The sequence below is a fragment of the Triturus cristatus genome, chromosome 3_1 (assembly GCF_964204655.1).
Source record: "Triturus cristatus chromosome 3_1, aTriCri1.1, whole genome shotgun sequence".
Classification (NCBI taxonomy): domain Eukaryota; kingdom Metazoa; phylum Chordata; class Amphibia; order Caudata; family Salamandridae; genus Triturus; species Triturus cristatus.
In genome coordinates, this window is record NC_140583.1 from 824,052,699 (window position 1) to 824,074,294 (window position 21,596).

Genomic DNA, 21,596 nt, shown 5'->3' on the forward strand with positions numbered 1-21,596 from the left:
AGTTGGTAGAAAATGGGTTTCTTAAAAACCTGTTAGGGCTTCTTAACAGCTGTTCTAATTTTATTTGTCATGCTTAACTGGGTATAACCTATCTCGAGGATTTGATAAGGGTGCAGCCAGTCCTCTTATGTCACAAGTTATGGACATCGGATTATACGAGTTTTAACAGAGCCATTCTACAGGACTGCTGCGGGGCTGATCATGCAATGAAAATAACCTGGCTGAAATACATAAAAAATTTCATGCATGATATTTGTCATTCTGAATACTATGTAAAGCCTGAATCCCTACTGTATATATCTAGAGAATAACTAAATAGTATGTCTGAACAACTTGGAGCGAAAAAGATTAACATTGGAACTTGTGAAGCCCACCGTACAACATAATCAAATGATATTGACCTGTTGCACAATGCAACTGTATTTAACCAGTGTTTTAAATGCCCAGCATAGATTTGTCTTGACACGTTTCAGACTAGATATTTTTCATCGCTTGACTAGTTTCCCTAACAAAAATAATTGGTCCCGTCGACTAATATGTTGTCCTTGTGACCAGGTCGCCAAACAATCTACTATTCATATTTTGTTTTTTTGTAAATTTTATACTGATCTAAGGACTACTTTTATCAAGCCTCTAATGAAATCTTTAAATTTTAGACAATGTAGACCGGCCTATTTATTCTTACAACTGCTCCCGGATTTGTTTACATGCGTAGTAGTGGTAAAGTTTTTGATGTCTGTTATCGCCAGAAGGAAGTTTTTAATTGATGCATTTTAAATTTTTATATGCATTTTATTGAATTTGTTTTTAATGACTTGAATAATGTTTTCTTTTTAATTTTGTATCGAATTGCAAACTTTTATGGTTCTTTTTATGAATAGAATAAAGTTAAATTGATTGAGTACAGTCAAAGACCCTCTCTCATTTGTCCTAAAATGACAACTATGTACTTAATGACATTTGGCAAAAACAATTTGTAACGCTTCCTAAAGCAGCATAACAAGAATTCTTAAAGTGCAAATCTTTTACCATGAGTGTTTGGCAAAGGTGGTAGTCAACATCAAAACGTTTGCCGTCTATGGTAATCTGTGAGATTCCCTGTACTAAAATACCTGCCTACAAACATTAACAGAGTACAGTGCATTGATAATCCACTCTCAAACTCCTAATGGCTTTAACATATGCTTTTCACAATATATATGTTAAGCCTACTTCTGTTGTAAATGTTCATACCAAACAGATTGCCAAAACAATTTACAACCCTTCTTAAAATGGCATAACAATAATTCTTAAAGTGCACGTCTTCTACCCTGAGGGTTTGTCGCACGGGGATAACCAATACCAAAACTCATGCCTAGAATAATAACCCATGAGATTGCCTGTAATAAAATACCTGGCTGGAATCCAATCTTGTGGACATTAACATGCTTCTCACAATAACTAAATCGGGCCTCCTGCTTTTGTAGTGACTTTACATAATAAAACGACCATGCTTATAGCCATGATCCATGGCTTGTCATCCTAATCAGCTCACTAATGTTATGTTGATCCTAGGTTTTCCTAAAAGGGCTATACAAGAGTTCTGTTTTTTTATTGGAAGCACACACCTTCTACCCAATCAATTTCTGTACACAAGAGAACGCACATTTTGGTGGAGCCAAAGCCTGTTTCTTAGTAATGTTTTTTTAAAGCTCTTTTTCTGTTGATCACATAACGTCAAGCAACAGCGACACTATTGTGCCAGACCTAACAAGAGGTTTGACATTTCTCAGTCTTGCCCGCCCCTCCTCCCATCAAGAGTGGGAAAATGTTCACAGGAAACAATTCCATTCTTAAACTGGTGTGAAAGCGCCATACACAGGAAAGCCATCGTCAACAGAAGATTTTTCTTCCTGCTAAGTATCATTTTAGGGTATAGACTTCAGCAATAGTGATATTCTCTACTACGTCCCCAGTGAAGTGGAATTGACAAGTCCTGCTTTAGTCCTGTTGAGTTGTCCGCATCTGTACGCTTCAGAGCTTGGCGGAGAAGGATTTGTATTCCCTTGCAGATAAATACAGATGCAGTGGTTTTATGAAATATTCAAACATGTTGATTATTACAATTGAAAACCTGTAGCACTTTCCTTTGAAACAGTTTATTATTTTGCTAACGTTTTAATAGATATATTACTATTGCACAGTCTTATTTAAGCCCTTTCTGCCCTTACAGCACATATGCAAGACATGCATAGAACTCAATGGACACTGTGCATGGAGGGAATTAAATTATTGTTCCAAACCCGCAAGAGTTAATAAACTGGTTTCTAAAGAAGTGTTTGCAAAAGTGCTGTGATATAAAATTGCTAACATTTCTGATTTGGTATTAGTCTGTCACATGTTTTGTTGATGGTCGCAAACCAGTAACCATAGATCTAACTCGTATGTAGCCTAACGGCTATGGCGGTCGACCTCAAATCTGGGGAACTGGGTTCGATTCTCGGCAATGACGTTCAACATCCTGTTATTCTGGGCAAATCACTTAATCTCCCCCTGCCTAACAAAAATGAATGTGTCCTTATGTAACGCAACTGGTGCTCATGTAAAGCGTTCTGATACCTTCGGGTCAAGTTCGCAACTTCGAAAAAAATAAATATGTGGGCAGGCTCGAAAAAGACACCTGTTCACTTTCTTGAAGTGCAAGTATGCCAACAAGTTTACTGATGAACCTGTAGTCACGAACTCCAAGTAGTTCACGGCTGAAATTGAGCTAAAGCCTGTATGTTAAGATGCTTAAAGAATACAGTCCTCTCTAGTCCATATTCAGTCATGTGTTGCTCAAATAGTGAAGTTTGGGGATAACCTGTCCATTAAACCTCGCGGGGAGAGTGTAGTTGGGACTTGTTTTGGCCTCCTTCGAATCCTACGGACGTTTTAGTTCCTGCTCCTGGATTATTGTCAGAAGATGGTAGTCCATGCTCTTATAACATCTCGGCTGGACTATGCTAATGCATGATACTGGGGTCTCCCTTTGTACCAACTCAAGAGACTTCAGTTGATGCAGAATGCTGCAGAATGCTGCATAACATCCCGAGGAACATCTCTGTCCGAACTCATCTCAAGACGTTTCACTGGTTGCCCATTTGGTAGAGAGTGAAGTTCAAGGGGCTTGTGTTGGCAAATGGACCTTTCTTTGACCTTTGCTCCAACTCTTTATCATCGTTTTAGAACTTTACTTTCAGCTGATGCATTGCTGACTGTAGTGCCTAAGATGAGGAAAATATGGGGAGGCGCCACTTTCTCTGCGTTGTTTGCAGTAGGCTGGAATGCTCTTCTCTTGCACCTTCGTCCTACTAAGGATGCTGGTTCTTTTAAACATTGTCAAAAACATGGTTATTTAACTGTGCCTTTTAATTTTGTTCCTCTCGTGAGATCAGTGGTCCATATACATGTAGCTACGGTGCGCTTTATAAAGTAGCTGTGCGCTTTACAAGCGCCATTTGACTTGAATAATATAAGTCCTCCAAAACTGCAGCTGTCACCCAGTGTACTTATCCCTTTTATATCCTTTTCAATCCTTTGTCGCCTTATGTTCCTGGATCTTCTACAACAGAAACATCTGGATGATACTTTTGTACCACTCTAAATGTGTCAGCCTTCCATGAGTATATTACAGACCTGTTGGGTAGTGTTTTTTTTAGCTGAAACTGTCACCTTGAGAGCCACCATACTCGAGACAAGCAAAGGTGGAGGTTTCCCCAGAGGTGCGTATCAAGCCTGACACACTGCAGCACACAGCGCAGGGGGGATAAACAAGAAAGTAGGGCAGACAGCAAGACCAACACAGCCAGGTCATCCCTCATGCTGCACCAGTGGGTCATTCAGTGCAGGTGGGCCAAATCCTACTAGTGACACTTCATCACAGTGGTTATCTTAGTATCAGATATTGGTAAGAGTACCTTTAGTAAAATTATACATGTAAATCCACTGGTTAATGCAAGTAAATCCACTGGTTAATGCAAATTCTACTAATGTCAATGTATATGCAAAGGTTTCGAGGATTAGCACTTTTTTTGTTAATGTACTGTTAGAATGGGTAAATTATTCCACCTTCCACAAGACGCTGTGTTTTGATGCAACTGTTGAATGCTTATTGAATAGCCAACGAGTGGCCATATTGAATAGTACTGGTAAACCTCATCTATTGTAATACTTTTTGCTTATCTTATGAAAAAACACATTGACACTCTTGCTATCAAAGTTGGAGGACATTAATGTTTCTCTGTTTTGTCATTTAAATAGCGCTGGTCCAAAGGGAGACAACATTTATGAATGGCGATCTACTATTCTTGGACCACCAGGTTCTGTGTATGAGGGAGGGGTCTTCTTTTTGGATATCACTTTTTCATCAGATTATCCATTCAAGCCACCAAAGGTAAGAGTCAATATGGAGTTTTTGGAATCTCTCTGTATGCTTAATTTGTTCCTTTGTCTTGCTTGCAAAGATTGCTGTTGTGTCACCCTGAAACCCAAAAGTCTTCCACACTTTTCATGAGTCCCATTATTTTTGTCTTGTACAAAGTAGGGCAAATGCTACTTTTTATGTGTACTTTAACTTCTTAGGTTCAGATTTCTGAAGATCTGTGAATACCGTCTATAATATTTCTTTGCATTGAATAAGCAGTTTAGTACCCTCTCAAGTAGAATTTCATCGATTGATAGAAATTTTAATCTTGAGCTGACGCTTCATTAATATTTGATTTCATATTTTCTTTGGCTTTGGTTTCTGATCGAGTTTGGTACTTGATTAATTAATTGAACATTGTGACTTTAGTTGGTTTTAGCTCCTTTGCTGAAATCCCATTAGAGGAGAAGGAGCCACTTAAATGGACTTTAGCAATAGGATGAGACATGGAAACATTTATCATTTTTGTCTTATTTTAATTCTTTACATAATCCATTTTGGGAATTGTAATGTTCAGTAGAATTAGCCATGCTCCAGACTTTTCAGAAACCCATGTCGCCCATCATGACTTGCAGGTTATCCACAGTCTTTAATTTAAAAAAAATAAAATACATTGATCAGCAGGGGCTCAATTCCGAATTGAAGTACCCAGTCAGATTAGTATCCTGCCCACAGTAACACCTTTTTTGTATAGTTTCTTAAGTAATGTAGTTGAGTTTATATGCAGATAGTAAACGCTTGCGTGTGTTTGGTCTAAGTCGTTAACATTCAGACGTATTACCATAAGTCTTCTGTTCAGCTATAGACCATCCAAACATAGTGCAGGTTAAAGTACTGGTTAAATAAGATGTCTGGAACAACACCACCAAGTGTTGCCACCATGATAGTGGACCAGTAGCAATCTCAGCCCTCCTGTTCTAATATTATTGGTAGGGAGATCAAACGACAGATGTACACCCGTATACCCAGTTGAGACTTGGGTGATGAATGTATGTAGCAAAAACAATGTCTTAACAGATATTTCTTACGCTATTAAATAAACTTGCAAAAAGAAAGAGCAGGGAGACTGAGGTTAAGGGATGTACCAGGGGCACTGTATATTCAGAACATGTAAAGGAAAACAACAGTATCGGCACGGTTTACACTGAATGTGGGAGTAACCCAAAACACTTTGTGCACATAAGTGCTCGTGACACACTAGGTGGACGGCACAAGTGACACAGCGATGAGCGTTGCAGAGTGAGCAAGGTGATATTTACAAGGTACTTTAGGTTCACGAATAATTATTTACAAGAGTTACAAAGGATTGACACTTTGTGAACCAGAGCATAGCGCCAAAAGTTGCACTGGGAAGTCTTGACGTCCCAGCGTAACTTTCGGCGCTGTGCTTTAAAACTCTTTGACAAACTCAGAAAAACCCTACGCAAATCCTAAAGCTGACCAGACATATTTTGTACTCCCCTAAGCAGGCATCCTAACTACAGATTCTGTGAATTATATCTTTCTTGCTGTTAATCTACATGCCTCTACTCTCTACCACCTCCAAAACCTTCACCAACAACACGTTAGTTTTTCATGCGGTAGGTCAAAATGCTTAAAATGTAACGTGGAAGAACATGAACTCATCAAAAAAAAAAACACTTCCCTTTAAGAACAACCCAGACACTAACCCACGCAGCAATCTTGCAAATCTAAATGCCCATAAGGGAGCAATTTAAAAATATGATACAGACTTCTAACCGCAGATTCCTTGCTTTAAAATTATCCCCAGGTGTCCCACTGGATCCAGAAATGTTATCTTTAACTGTAATCTAGTGCTTATAAGTGGCATTGTTCGGCTCTGCGTGACTTTGTTGGCATCATCTGCGCCGGAAGAAACCTGCGCGGTGCCTATATAGGTGCCACCCCAACGTGTTTTCAGTTCTTTTCTTCCTGCGCTGATCTGGGAAGAGCTACCTCTATTGAATTTTTGACTACCCTTTTTTGACATTTTGTCAAAGTCTCTTGAGGTTTTTACCTCCTGATGTGGCATATGAGGTCATCCAAGTAGTGTGGCTTCAAGCCCTGTGGTCACTGCTCAGTGATGGACCTGCATCTTGTATGCCTCTGGTGACTCGACCACGACCCGAAGGCCTGCTCTGATTGCCGTGCCATTCACTCAAAGGCTGTGAGGTAGTGATCTCTTAAGCTCCTGGCAGTGCAACACTGCAACGTTCAAGAGGCCGGCCGAGAGGAAGGTCCTGGTAGCGGTCACAGACTTCGTCGAACTCTAAGTCATCAGATCATTCAATTAAGTCCCGCCACAAGAAAAAGAAGTCGAAGTGTGCTTCGACTTCTCGTCCATTAGCTGTTTAGGAAGCGTCACTCTGGGCCTGACTCTGCAGTTGAGCCAGGGCCTGGGTCGGCTCTGCGCCTCACAAAGTTTTGGGGAGCTGGAGTAACCCCCACCCACTTGAGTTTTATGAAGCTATGCACCTCCTATTTGAATGGCCCGTTCCCATGGCACACCTTAGTGCCTGTGGGTTTGGACGGCGCCCCTACTTAAACCACACTGGCGGCTCCGGCGTCAGTCGGGCCCCAGGGATCCATTTATGAATCCAAATTGGTGCTGGTCGCGCCATATCTACTTTCCCCAGTGCCAAATGTGAATCTGACACTCCTGGCGCCCACTAGCTGTGCTGTCTCCATTTACATCCCTGACTACGACACAGAGCCAGAGGGGCGTCGCCCGACACCGACTGGAGAATGAGCTCTATTTCTATGGGCTAGGACTAGTGTGAAGACAGTGAACTGGTCACTTCTCCAGATATTGCATGTATTCTCCCTATACCATGGCTACGGAGGACAGAGCTTCATTTGCGATGGTGGTGCGGAGGGCAGCTGAGGTCCTGGACCTTAGTTTTCCCTCGGTGGCAGTCAAGACTAATATGTTGATGGAAGTGTTTCAAACGGAAGTGTCCCCTTCTGAACCACGTCTCCCATTCAACAAAGCACTTACTGATGTGCTGCTTGGGCAAGCCCAACACAGTCCTGCGAACAGTGCAATTGCCCACCGCTCCGCTCCAGGGGACCCCAAATTCCTCATGGAACACCGTACCATGGAGAGCTTGGTGGTCCAAGTCTCGACTTCACATGTAAGTCCTGGCACACTCACGACCGCACCGCCATATCGAGAATCGAAGAGTCCGGACAATTTAGGCAAGACATTGTTTTCTTCCACCAGCCTGGCATCAGGTCGGTGAACACCGCATGCCTTTTGTGCCGCTATTCCCATGCCCTGTGGAATATGGTTGCACAGGTGCTGCCAATGGTTCTGAAGGATGCCCGGGGCGGGCTCTCTCAGGCTGTTGCCGACAGGAGGGATGCAGCCAAGTTCACCATACGCTGTGGACTAGTCACCATGACTCACTAGGAAAAGCAGTTTTGTCAAGTGGCCTGGCGACGCCACACCTGGTTGAGGCCTACTGGCTTTTCTGGGATGTTTATACATGCCCTTTGATGGCTCCCATGTCTTCAGAGACCAGGTGGATTCGGTTGTGGAGCATTTTAAGGACAGCAGGGCTACGGCCAGGTTCTAGGGCCTCTCCATGGCCCCATGTCACCCTCAGTCCACCTTTCACTCCGTTCGTGGCCACAGAACCGGCATACAGCTGTGTCCTTACCCGCCCAGCCACTGCGGCACGCAGGCTTTCTGACCACTGTGTGGACAAGGTACCTACCGGCCCGTGGGTTGAGTGGGCAGTGGTTGTCAGTCTGATCCCCTGCACCCTCTAAAACATTCTAGTCTTCCTGTTTACCATCATGGGCACCCAGTGGACAGCAGGAGTCTCCATCACTGCCCCACTGGCATTCCATAGCATCAGACAGGTGGGTTTTGCAGATTTTCAGAAGGGCTATTCTCTCCCCTTGGAGCCTACCACCTATCTTTTCTCTGCCAGGAAGTGACAACTCTTTTGGCCAAAGTAGTCATAGAGGGAGTGCTGATGCCAAAAGTGGGCCGTGGTTGTTATTCCTGCTACTTTCTGGTGCCCAAGCAGGATGGGGGCCTCTTTCCTATCCTTGATCTGTGCTCTCTCAACTTCTTCCTTAAGAAGGAGAAGTTCAAAATGCTCATTCTTACTCTGGTCCCGTCTGCCCTGGACCCAGGAGAATGGATGTTAGCGTTGGACCTGCACAATGCATGTGTTCGTGGCATATGAGCTGCAGAGATTCACACTGTGCATGATATGGCCATCTGGAGTTGGGCTCGGATGCTTGCACCTTGTTGCTGTCTTGGAAGAAGTCTTTTGTAGTCACGAGATAGGTGACTCCTCCCTTGGAATGATAGTACGCATGGGCATCGACTCCATCCTCCGATTGTTTTTTTCCGCCATCAGGTTCGGATGAAACTGCGCTCTGGTTCGGTATTATTATCCAAACCTTTTTCGACGCGCAAATCGTCCAAAAAAGACTCGACTGTATTGTTTCGTTCGTGTGGCCTTTGACGCGCTACTCAAATACCCGATTGCAGTCATCGACGCTGCCGCTCGGCCTATCGACACCTTTTGGACCTACGGCTAATGGAAAGGACTCCATTTAAAAAATGCCCCCAATGTGGAGCTGAATTCCCACACAGCGACCAACACAAGGTCTGTAACCTCTGTCTCTCGCCCGAGCACGAGTAATTGCCAGGCCTGCGCCTCTTTTCGATCCAAAAAGACTATCCGTGATGGCCGGGCCAGATGACACGTTATGGTGCAACAAGCAGCTCCGGTGCTGAATCCGAATCAAATCGGTGCTGAAACCTCCTGGCCCCGGTGTCCCGGAGGAGGATTCAGAGGATCTGGAAATCGTTTCCGAGGCTGACGACTCCTGCTCAGACGACCACATCACTCCAGGTCAACGAGTGAGTACAACTGCCCCAACCCCACCTGAAAAAAAGAAGGCTCCGGTCAAGACTTTGCCTGCTGGCCCCAGTCACGACCGAAGGAAAGCTTCAGAAGCCCTGCACCTGGGCCCGACTCCGAAGACAAAGGAGAAGCCTTCCGGCGACTCGGCATCAACCAAACCGCATATCAGTACCCCACAGACACCATCGGCACCGAAGCCGGGAGCGCATCCTACTCCTGCAGTCTCCAGAAAGCAATCGGCACCGAGCACCTTGGCGCTGAAAGAAAAGGCCTCGGATCCGAAACCAAAAAATTTGGACCCAAAGATTTCGACATCGAAGCCGAAGGATCCAAAAACCCCTTCGAAGGCTCCAGAGCAGAAATATAAACCTCGCTCGGACCCGAAAAAATTGGTGCCGAAAGCGACTACCGAAGAGGAAGAACTTTCTCGACCGGATCCCATCGATCCGAAGCAAAAAACACTCCAAGTGGACCCCAAAACAGGACATGTGGTCAATGTTCCACACAAGTAGAGGAAATTGGACACCTCACACATCCCTGAGGTGCCTGCAAAGAAAAGAGACGGTGCTACTTCACCTATACGACCCTCTTCTCCTGTTCTTCCTCCTAAGCCTTTATCTCCACCACACTCTCCCATAAATCAACCATACTCACCACCACCACAGGATGATGATGATGATTTAGGGTGTGTGGGAGGCAACAATGACCCTTTCACTGACCCTGATTACGACACAGATGCACTACAGTACGATTTGGATGATTATGATGACCCAGGAGGCCTTCCAGACCTTCTAGACCCAGATGCATACCCAACAAAGCCATCTCCCCCAGATGACAATATTGGTATTTACCGGCTTATAGACAGGGCTGCCCAGTAGCATGGTGTTCAAATGTATTCGGACCCCACAGAGGAGGACTTCCTAATAGACACCTTTGCACAGTCACAAAAAACTGCACAAACTTTACCAATGCTAAAAGGCATCATTAAACACTCCCCAGCCATATTCAAAGACCCTGTAAGGGCTAGAATTCTCAACCCCAGACTTGACAAAAAATATAAACCCGCTCCCAATGATCCTAGCTACATCAAGGGTCAACTACCTTTAGATTCTCTAGTGGTCACCAACGCTAGAAAACGTGCTAACTCTCAAACCTCCGGTGATGCTCCACCTCCGGACAAGGAGTCTAAATTATTAGATGATTCGGGCAAACGAGTTGCTGCCCTAGGAGCTAATCACTGGAAGATAGCCAATGCGCAGGCATTACTTGCCAGGTATGATCGGGCTCATTATGACCAACTAGAAACCCTATTGCAGCATTTGCCTCATCAATATAAGACCAAGGCCAATGAGGGCAAATTAATAACTAATGCATCAATCAAGTGTGCCCTTTATGCAGCAGACACTGCATCCAGGTCCATTAACACTAGTGTGTTACTGAGAAGACATGCCTGGCTGCGCATCTCTGGCTTCAAACAGGTGGTACAAACAACTCTCCTCAATCACCCGTTCAATCATGAACAACTGTTTGGCCCAGCTGTGGATACAGCCTTAGAAAAAATGAAAAAGTACACAGTGACTGCTAAATCCATGGGAGCATTACAATCTCCATCCACATGAGGTTCCTTTCGACGCTCCTTCTAAAGAGACGCCTCCAAAAATATCAGTGCAGACACTGCTTCTTCCTCATACAAAAACCCCACACAAACATCCCCTAACAGAGGATATTTTAGAGGGGAATACAGAGGAAATAACCAGGGAAGAGGCCGAGGTAACAACAACACTCACGCCTCTCCCTCTAATAAACAGTGACTTCCCTCCAGACCATTCCACTCCGGTCGGAGGGAGACTCTCACAGTTCCTACCTGTCTGGAAATCCATCACCACAGACAAGTGGGTAAGACAAATTATCCAGTATGGTTACTGCCTGGAACTTACAGCGACGTCACCCAATATACCACCCAAGCAGCATCCAATGTCCACGGAACATCTGACACTCCTCAAACAGGAAGTTATTTCGCTGCTTCAAAAGCACGCAATAGAACCAGTCCCTATACAACATCAAGGAACAGGAGTTAACTCTATATATTTCCAAATCCCCCAAAAGGACGGTACCCTAAGGCCAATATTGGACCTCAGACCCCTCAATCTATACATACAGTCAGATCATTTTCACATGATCACTCTTCAACAAGTCCTTCCACTGCTTCAACAAGTAGACTTCCTTGCCCCACTAGATCTCAAGGATGCCTACTTTCATATTCTCATACACCCTGCTCACAGAAAATACCTAAGGTTTACTCTGGACAGCCAACACTATCAGTTCAAAGACCTTCAATTTGGGGTGACCACAGCACCCAGGGTGTTCACAAAGTGCCTTGCAGTGGTAGCAGCACACTTGCGAAGACAGCAAATCCATGTATTTCCATACCTCGACGACTGGCTCGTAAAAGCCAAGTCATACAACCAGTGTGTTCGCCACACTCATCAAACCATTCAGCTGCTACACAACTTGGGGTTCACAGTAAATTACACCAAGTCACATCTTCAACCCTCCTACATGCATCAGTATCTAGGAGCCACAATAGACACTTCCAAATTTCTAGCATACCCCAATCCAGCAAGGATAACTAGTATGCAAACCCTCATTCAGCCCCAACACTCTCTCCCAGCACGAGTGTTTATGCAACTCATAGGAATGATGGCCTCTTGCATTTTCATTGTACCGCACGTAAGACTTCAGATGCGTCCTTTACAAGAATGCTTAGCACGTCAGTGGAACCAGGCTCAAGGTCAACGTACAGATCTGGTGTTGGTGGACAGCCGCACACATCGCTCTCTGCAGTGGTGGAACACACAAAAGGGACGGGCGTTCCTAGAGCCAGTTCCACAGATAGTGCTAACAGCAGACGCATCACTCATCGGCTGGGGAGCCCATCTCCTAAACCACACGATTCAGGGCAGTTGGACCACTCAGCAAAAACTTCCTCATAAATTACCTAGAATTCCTGGCAATTTTTCTAGTGTTAAGGTCGTTCCAAACACATCTCCTCAACAAAGCTGTCCTAGTTCGCACATACAATATGACAGCAATGTATTACATACAGAAACAAGGAGGAACACACTCTTTGCAGCTGTTTCATCTAGCGCAAAGTATATGGAGATGGGCCATTCCACAAAACCGATATCTTCTGTCAGAACATCTTCCAGGGGTGAACAATCAGATGGCGGATCTGTTAAGTCGTCAGACTCAACAGATACATGAATGGGAACTTCAGCTGCAAGTTCTTCCACCCTTCTTCCAGATGTGGGGCCAACCAGACATAGATCTGTTTGCCACACATGCAAACGCAAAATGCCCAACCTTTGCCGTCAGGTTCCCACACCTGTTGTCCAAGGGCAATGCGATATGGATGAACTTGTCAGGCAGATTTGGGTACGCTTTTCCGCCACTTCCGCTCATTCCACTAGTAGTACGCAAGCTCAAACAACAGTCTCTCAAGATGATCCTAGTTGCTCCAACATGAGCACGGCAACCATGGTTCACAACAATACTTGAACTCTCAGTAGTTCCACACCAAAAATTACGCCTCTCCCCAAAGCTGCTAACGCAGAACCACGGAGAGATAAGGCACCCAGATCCAGCACAACTGAATCTAGTGATCTGGCTCCTGAAATCCTAGAGTTTGGTTACCTCAACCACCCACCGGACTGCATGAACATTATTAAAGAAGCCAGACGCCCCACTACTAGAGCTTGCTATGCAGCTAAATGGAAGAGATTCGTCATTTACTGCAATAATAACAACATTGACTCATTGGATACTTCAGTTCAAAACATTATCTGCTATTTGCTACACCTACAAAGATGCAATGTAGCATACTTGTTGATAAGATTATACATCTGGCTGCCCTTGCCACCTACCTACAAAAGAGACCACATTTGTCATTGTTTAGAGTGCCCGCTATCAAAGCCTTTATGGAAGGCCTAAAAAGGATTATTCCACCCAGACTGCCACCCTCTCCAGTGTGGAACCTAAACATTGTTCTTACCAGACTCATGGGTCCCCCATTTGAGCCTTTACAAAAATGCCAATTACAATTCCTTACATGGAAAGTGGCTTTCCTTCTCGCAATAACCTTTCTCAGGAAAGTAAGTGATATCCAGGCTTTAACCATACAAGAACCATTCTTACAATTACATCGTAACAAGGTGGTTCTTAGGACAAACCGAAAATTCCTTCCCAAAGTAATCTCTGCTTTCCACCTTAATCAATCAGTAGAGTTGCCAGTATTTTTCCAAATTCCTGATTCTGTAGCAGAAAGGGCTCTTCACACGCCCTACGTCAAAAGAGCTTTACTTTACTACATAGACAGGACTAAAAACTTTAGACAAAGCAACTGTTTGTAGCTTTCTCTCCACCTCATAAAGGCAATCCAATTTCCAAAACCGGAATTGCTAGGTGGATAGTAAAATGTATTCAAATATCCTATCAGCAAAACGTACGTTGACAATTTCCCCCTAGAGGGCATTCAACACGCAAACTAGGGGCTTCCATGGCATTCTTAGGGAACATTCCCCTAGAAGACATTTGTAAGGCAGCAACATGGTCTACAACACACACCTTCACCAAACACTATTGTGTAGATGTGCAGGCAAAGCAACAAGCTTCTGTAGGCCAAGCTGTTCTTAGGACACTTTTTCAAACCACTGCAACTGATACAGTTGACCACAGCTAGGGGAGACACTGTGTACAGTCTATGCACAGTGTGTGAATTCTGCAGCTCATTTGCCTCGAACGGAAAATGCTACTCACCAGTATGCATCTATTCTTGGCATGTAGAGCTGCAGAGATTCACACGTCAATGGAATGTCAAGTCCAGGATATTCAGGCTATGATACTGATGTTTTAGCCTCTGTCCTGGATTTCTGTGAGGCAGACTCTGCGGCTGGTGGGCCTCATGGCCTCCTGCATCCTGTGGTGACACATGCCCGTTGGCATATGCAGGCTCTGCAGTGGGCCATGAAGTTCCAGTGGGCGCAGTATCGAGAATCTCTGGCATGGTCCAGATCTTGGTGGGAAATGTAAAAGTTCTGCAGTAAATGTTAACAAAATGTGATTGGGGAAGGAAGAGGGGTCTACCACTGACCCAAACAGATCTGACAGTAGTGACAGATACGCCACTTCTGAGTTGTAGCGGCCATCTGGGATAGGTGGAGATCAGAGGGCTCTCGTCTCTGGCATAATCGGGATGCCACTTCAGCCTTTTGGAGTTCCCAGCAATCCGATTGGCATTGGAAGCCTTTCTACCCTCCATCCACGGAAGGCTGGTGCAAGTGCTCTTCGACAACAGTACCACCATGTGGTACTGCAACAAACTGGGTTAGGTGGGGTTGTGGACCTTTTGTCAAGAGGCCCTGCGTCTCTGGACATGGCTGGAACAGCAGGGCATATCCCTGGCGGTTCAACATCTGGTGGGCTCTCTGAACTCAGCCACAGATGCCTTGCGGATCACAAATGTCATCTCCATCTGAAGGTGGCGCAAGGCCTCTTTCAGCAGTGGGGACAGCCTTGGTTAGATCTGTTCGCCACCTACGAGAACGTGCGAAGTTTGCAGTTGGGCGTGCTATAGTTTCCAAGGCAGCTGCCTCTAGGAGACGCTTTTTGTCTGGAGCAGAGCGCAGACTTCCTGTATGCCTATCCACCCATACCACCCCCGTGCAAAGTTCTCAAGAACAGTAATGACCGGGCCCAAGTCACCCTTGTGGCTCCGGATTGGGCACAGAGAGTCTGGTATCCCAAGCTCTTGAGCATGACCATCGGTCCTCCGATCAGGCTGCCCCTTCGGGAGAATCTTCTGTTGCAGCAGGGAACGGTTCTCCACCTGAACCTGTTAATGCTCTGACTTCTTGCGTAGAGAGCAGCGACAGTTGACAGCTTTTGACTTTCCTCCTGAAGTCTGTAATGTTATCTTGTCAGCCAGGCGTCCCTCCACCAAGACGGTTTATCCCAACCGTTGATGAAAAGTTGAGGCATGGTGTACAGACCAATTGATCCCGTCACTGCCCCTTTTTCTCAAGTTCTCCCTTTCATCTTGACGCTCTGAAGGGCTATCTCTCTGGCATTTCTGCTTTTCTGCAGTTGCTTAATCAGCCATCCCTCTTCAAATCCCCTATTGTAAATAGGTTTCTGAAAGCTTTTTACATTTGTTTCCAGCTTCTCCATTTATCATGCCCCAGTGGGACCTCCATCTCGTCCTGACTTTCCTCATCTGCAGTCCCTTTGAGCCTCTGCACAATTGTTCGCCGAGACTCCGTGCTAATAAGACCACCTTCCTGGTGGCAATAACATCTGCCCAGAGGGTCCGTGTCCTTAAGGCCTTGTCATCCAACCCTCTTTATTTGAACATCTACTCGGGCAAACTGCCGCTTCGTACGATAGCTTCCTTTCTCCCAAAAATGTCACTCCATTTCACGTAGGCCAATTAATCACCCTGCCTACTTTTTATGCATTGCCTCATCTCTCCAAGGAAGAGAAGCAACTTCACTATCTGGAACCAAAAAGAGCATTGTCGTTCTGCATTAATCACACACGAGAGTTCCGAGTGTATGCCAAAGGACCATCTCACGACGGATTGTACTCTGTGGCAAAATGTGAAAAGCATTGGCTGAAAAGCAACCCTCTGAGGGTTTGTGTGCTCATTCCACCAAAGCTGCAACCACTGCGTTAGAATGCGGAGTTGCGGTCCTGAACATCTACCAGGCAGTAACTGGGATTCCCTACACATGTTTACCAAGCACTGCTGCCTGGACATTCAGGTCCACAGGGATGGGCATTTTGCCCTTTTGGTCCTGTAGGACTTCCTAGTCCGCAGACCCGCCTCCTGGGAGGTATTGCTTGGGTATCTATTCTAAGGTAAGGAATCTGCGGCTAGAAGTCTATCGGATGAAGAAATGACTTACCTTGGGTAACAACTTATGAAGGAAGAGACTCCAGCCGCTGATTCCTTACCGACCTACATTTCCTCCTCACTTTACAAACAGATTTCTAGGGACAGGGATTTCCCCTTTCAGAGTTCTAGTATTCCACACCAGTGGTCACTGTACTTGGTGGCTCCACGCTTCTGTCATGGAAAGTCTCAAAGTAACTAATGTCAGCGCTCTGGGGTGGCGTGACTGCTCGTGTCACTTCAGGGGTGAGCAATGCCACGCGGAAAAGAACAATACCACAAATAGTTGCACATGGGTACTGCTCAAGAAAAAAATTCTGGATCCGGTTGTATACCTGGGGATAATTCTAAGGTAAGGGATCTGTGGATTAATAGAGTCTCTACCAGATAAGGTGTTATCGAAGGTATGTACCTTGTTCTACTATGCTATGGTTTTCATAGCACCGACCACGAGAGGCGGCAAGATTGAGAAACGGTCGATCCTGGCTGCCCGACTCAAAGATGGCGGCTTCTTGGGACAGAGACGCGGGTCGGGAGCCGGCTCTCCTCTCTACTGTCTGGTGGGAGACTCAAACCCGCACTTTTCGAGCACTGAAATATTTTCCTCTTTGCTCTTCTGAAGGAAGGATCGCACCTGAGGAACAGGCAAACCCGGCTGCCTGACTCCCAAGATAACGGCTCCTTGGTACGGAGAGGCGGGTCGTGAGCCGACTCACCGCTCTACTGCTTAAGAGGCGTCTTCTTGAGCGGCTGCTCCCCTAAAAAGACGGCCTCTCAATTTTCTATTCAAGGTTTCCTTTTATTTCCTACCTTCAATAGCCCAATATGATTGGCGGGGCGATCGACCCCTTAACACTGCCTGACTTTAAAATGGCGACCGCGCTAGTAGCACTCGCTCATTACAAGTCCTTTATTATTTGTGCGCACGTCTAGGGGAGTTAACGCTTTACCTCACTCGTACAAGATCCATAACTCTTCGCTTGCCAGCTGCCCATTTGTTATCTGGGTACAATAACGAGCATCATCATTGACTCTGATCTCCCTGCATATAACATGGCGCCCGCCTAGTGGAAGCCTGACATTCCACATCATTTGTGACTGTACACTCAGCATCCACGCACTTCTGACCCGATAGAGCAGAAGCCTGCTAAACTCCTCCCAATCGCATTGATGGTTCGCTCTGGAGTATAGGTACTACCGACGGAGGCATGGAACGTGATGCTGCACGGTATAATCCCTCCCCCCCCCCCCCCCGCCCCCCCTTGCCGAGATGACCTAACGCGGTGGCTTAATCTTGACACTGGACTTTGACTATGTGACTCCATTTGAGCTATGGGCCCATTTAATCTTACTTCCTGTGCCCCCACGAGGTATTTCTCTCCCACTGCCGATCTACGAGAACTGTTCCGCTTCACAGCCCCCTATCCCCTCCCCCCCCCCCCATTCCCTCTATTGGGGATTTGTTTCTTCTGTGTTTGACTATGCAACCGTAACTAATGTGACCTTGTTTTTCCTTGACTGCTGAGACCTGAGCAACATGGCTGATGCCCGGTGGAGCTGCTAGACAGCTATAGAGGAGATCCACCCTGGCTCAACACCTCGGCTGTCACCTACCTAGCAGGACATTGGGCACAGTTCTCCCCATCTCGTCTATGCAACCATAACTAATGTAACCTTGTTTTCCCTGACCGCTGAGACCTGAGCAACATGGCTGATGCCCGGTGGAGCTGCTAGACAGCTATAGAGGAGATCCGCCCTGGCTCATCACCTCGGCCGTCACCTACCCAGCCGGACATTGGGCACTGTTCTTCCCGTCTCCCCGCCATGTCTCCTTCCTCCTCCTCCCTTCGACGAATTACTGTAACATTGTTTTTTTGCCTATGTTTTACTATGCTCTGGTAATGGATGTAATTTGTAACTTGTAATGCTACGATTCCTCATGTAAAGCGCTCTGATACCTATGGGTCTAGCCAGCGCTATGTAAAAACTCTTCAAATAAGTAAATGCTGTGTAGAATTATTTTCTTATTCACTTCAAGAATAGGCTGGAGATAAGTCTGCCACAGTGAAGGCACCTGCCCATCCCAAAACCAGTGAAGTTTCACTTATATTGAGGACTTTGTCCATTCAGATGTTCTCGATCAGATTTGTGAGATTTGCATACATTCTCAGTCTCCAGCCACCTACTTTGGCAGTCAAACCTATGGGTGCTATCAATTTGAACACTTCAGTCTCTTAAATCAGATCACCCTTTAACATTGTCTCTAGATATTTCCTCAATTGCTTCCTCATGAGGCGCAGCACTGATCTCACCTTGTGCACCACTGGATTGGGCCGTTTCTCTTGTAGTATTTTGTTTAGCTCCTGATAATAAACCCAGATCATCACTTTGGAAACCTTCACCATGTCCTCTCCCTCCATTGACTTTGAGACCAATATCGCCTGCATTTTGGCATCGAGATCTAATACTATCCTCAAATCTCTTGGGTACCTCCAGTCCAATAGGTTATCTCCTCTCTCAGACAAAAAGTCTTTCTTACCACTGCTTCCCTTTTGAACTACATTGCATTACACAACTTCCCAATACATTCTTCCTTAATATTACCTTAACCTATGCGATGAAGGTCTTCTTACACTAATTGCCTCATTCGCTCTCCAAATACTTTGCAAACTCTGTTTTCCACAACAGTACTTGGGGGGCACTGAGTCAGTCAATACAACGAATATTTTCACATCTAAAGCTATCTCACATTCTGTCATAATCACATTGTCTTCATATACCTCTTCAGCTTTCCCTATTTGTAGGGAAACCTTTGGTAACTTCTCACCTCAGTTCCCCACTTCTTGCACCTTACTCATCCTGTAACAAGCTGGGTGAAGTGAGGTTGTGGGTCTTGTGCCAAGAGATCCCAATGCCTATGAAGTGGCTCTACCAGAAGAACATCTTTCTGGTAGGCAACCATCTGGCAGAGTCTCTGAATGCCAGAGCATACAAGCTACGCATATGTTGACTGGCAGATCACAATTGGCGCCTTCACCCCAAGGTGGCAGGAGACATCTTCGTGGAGTGGGGTATGACCTAGCTAGATCTGTTTGCCGGTTGCAAGAATGTGTAGTGTCCACTCTACTGCACACTGTGGTTTCCTCCAAAATGCATTCGGACTACGATGAAAACAGTTCTCCTCTATGCTTTGCTGCCATTGCCTCTTCAGCCTCGTGCTCTGAAGAAAGCCAGACTCTGGCCTAAATCATATTATTTGCCCCAGACTGGGCCAGCAGAGTAGGGTGACCAGGTCTCCTGAGCATGAGCATTTGTCCTCTGATCTGGCTAACACTTCAGGAGGATCTCCTCTCTCAGCAACAGGGCAGTGTCCTGCACCAGAGTCTCTGCAACCTAAACCTCCATTAATGGGTATTGAATGATGATAGTTAAATGTGCTTGAGGTATTGGCTGCAGTAGTGGATGTTAAAATTGGAGTCAAGTGCTCTTCGGAGGCCATCTACTCTGAACTATGCAAGAAGTTTGATACCTGGTGTGGTGCTCATCATATCGACCCTCTGCAGGCCAAACTTTTGGATGTGTTTGTTTTATCATTTGCCCATCGATGCTTTGCAGTGGGTACAGTTGAGGGTGATCTGTCGGCTTCTTCAGCCTTTCACATTTACCTGGTCAGCCATCTCTATTTAAATATCCTGTTGTGATTCATTTTATCGAATCTCTGATTCAGATTTCCCCTGAATCCGTTCGTCATGCCTTAGTGGGACTTGAACTCTGTGTTGACATTTCTTATGTGCGTGTCTATTGAGGCTCAAATACTCTTCCTGTTTGCCATCACCAAGTTAGTGCTGTAGGCTGAAAACCTGACCGGCCCAAACTTGTGAAGCATTTCCACATCCGCCATTCTGGCACTTTGCCTTTGTTTTTCTCTCCACTGTATCCTCCGAAGGAGGAGGATAGGCTTCATTGCCTCGACTGTAAAAGGTCTTTGCTCTTTTACATTGAGTGCCCCAAAGACCACAGTGCAGATGACCAGCTCTTTGTAGGATTTTCTGAAGCGAAAGAAAGGGAAGGCAGTACAGAAAATGACCTTGTTAAGAAGGGGAATCCTTTGCATTAAAATGTGCTATCTGCTAGCAAAGACTCAACCCCCTGAAGGCCAATTGCTCATTCCACAACAGCCGCTCTGATGGCATGGACACCTGGGTGCCAGTACTGTACATCTGCAAGGCTGCGACGCAGATGTCTCTGCATATGTTCATGAAATACTACTGCCTTGACAGCCAGGACCAGCAGGGTGGTCATTTTGCCAGCTTCATCCTGCTAGGCATTCTGATCTGCTGTACCTCCCTATACGTTCCACATTTGAGAATTATTGCTTCTGTATCTATTCTTATGGTGAGGAATATGTGTTTAGAAGTATCCACCTGGAAGAACAAGTTACTTACCTAACGCTGTTTCTGATGTATACACTTACCACAGATTCCTCACTGCCCTCCCACCTGCCCATTCTATGGAGTGGATTCCTGAACATTTTAATAAGGTTCCACGTTTTGGCACACTGTCACTTATATTTGTTCATAGTGCTTCATGTTTGAGGGAGTGAAAGGAGGAACTTAGAAATTGACTTCATCTTGCAGGGAAGGCACTTGTGTGGCGCAGTTCCGCCACTTGTAGGGCAGAACTGAATCTCCATGGAGGAACATGGCACCACCTATAGGTGTGTGGAAGCATTGCTGAGCAAATTCTTAACATCCAATCTGGCACACTGGTATAAATTAAAGGAGAGGAATCTTCTGCAAGAGTAGCCCCCAGAAAGAGAATTACCAAACATAATTGACGTGTTCCTTTTCTGAATGCGAGATGGGACCTCTTTTCAAAAGTTTTTGATGCATTTGTATGCCCACTAGGTGATAAGAGCCTATCTCATTGCACCATCTCCAGCAAAACTCTGAACTTCCAGACATCACTCTCTATCTCATCTAAGTGTCGGATACCATCTCACAGTTATTGTGTAAGCTACGTGTATTGAGTGCATATTTAATAGTTGGCTTTCCTCAGCCATATAACGTGCAATATTTCAGGCATATCCTTCTGAAGGTAACTAGAACGCTGTGTATAGATGAGAGATTACTCGTGATGTGTCTGCTTCAGAAGAATGTTTTTGCACTTTCATGGTGTCTTTGGTCCCTTCTTTTAATTCCTTTTGGCATTCCCAGTGAACTAGTGGAGTAAATCTGTGCATGTCTTTAGGTCCCAGTTGAGAAATAGTTGAGCATTGCGCTCTATGCTGTAGGGCAACATTGTTGAACAAAAA

General features: G+C 45.4%; 1 protein-coding gene across 1 annotated transcript in view; it reads left to right on the forward strand.

The window, feature by feature from the left end:
- UBE2E3 (ubiquitin conjugating enzyme E2 E3) overlaps positions 1–21,596 on the forward strand; it is a 189,477-nt gene that overhangs the window by 77,562 nt on the left and 90,319 nt on the right. The window contains exon 4 of the mRNA XM_085645190.1: positions 4,282–4,414. Within this exon, the coding sequence (XP_085501316.1) occupies positions 4,282–4,414 (133 nt within the window). The remainder of the gene's footprint in view (positions 1–4,281; positions 4,415–21,596) is intronic.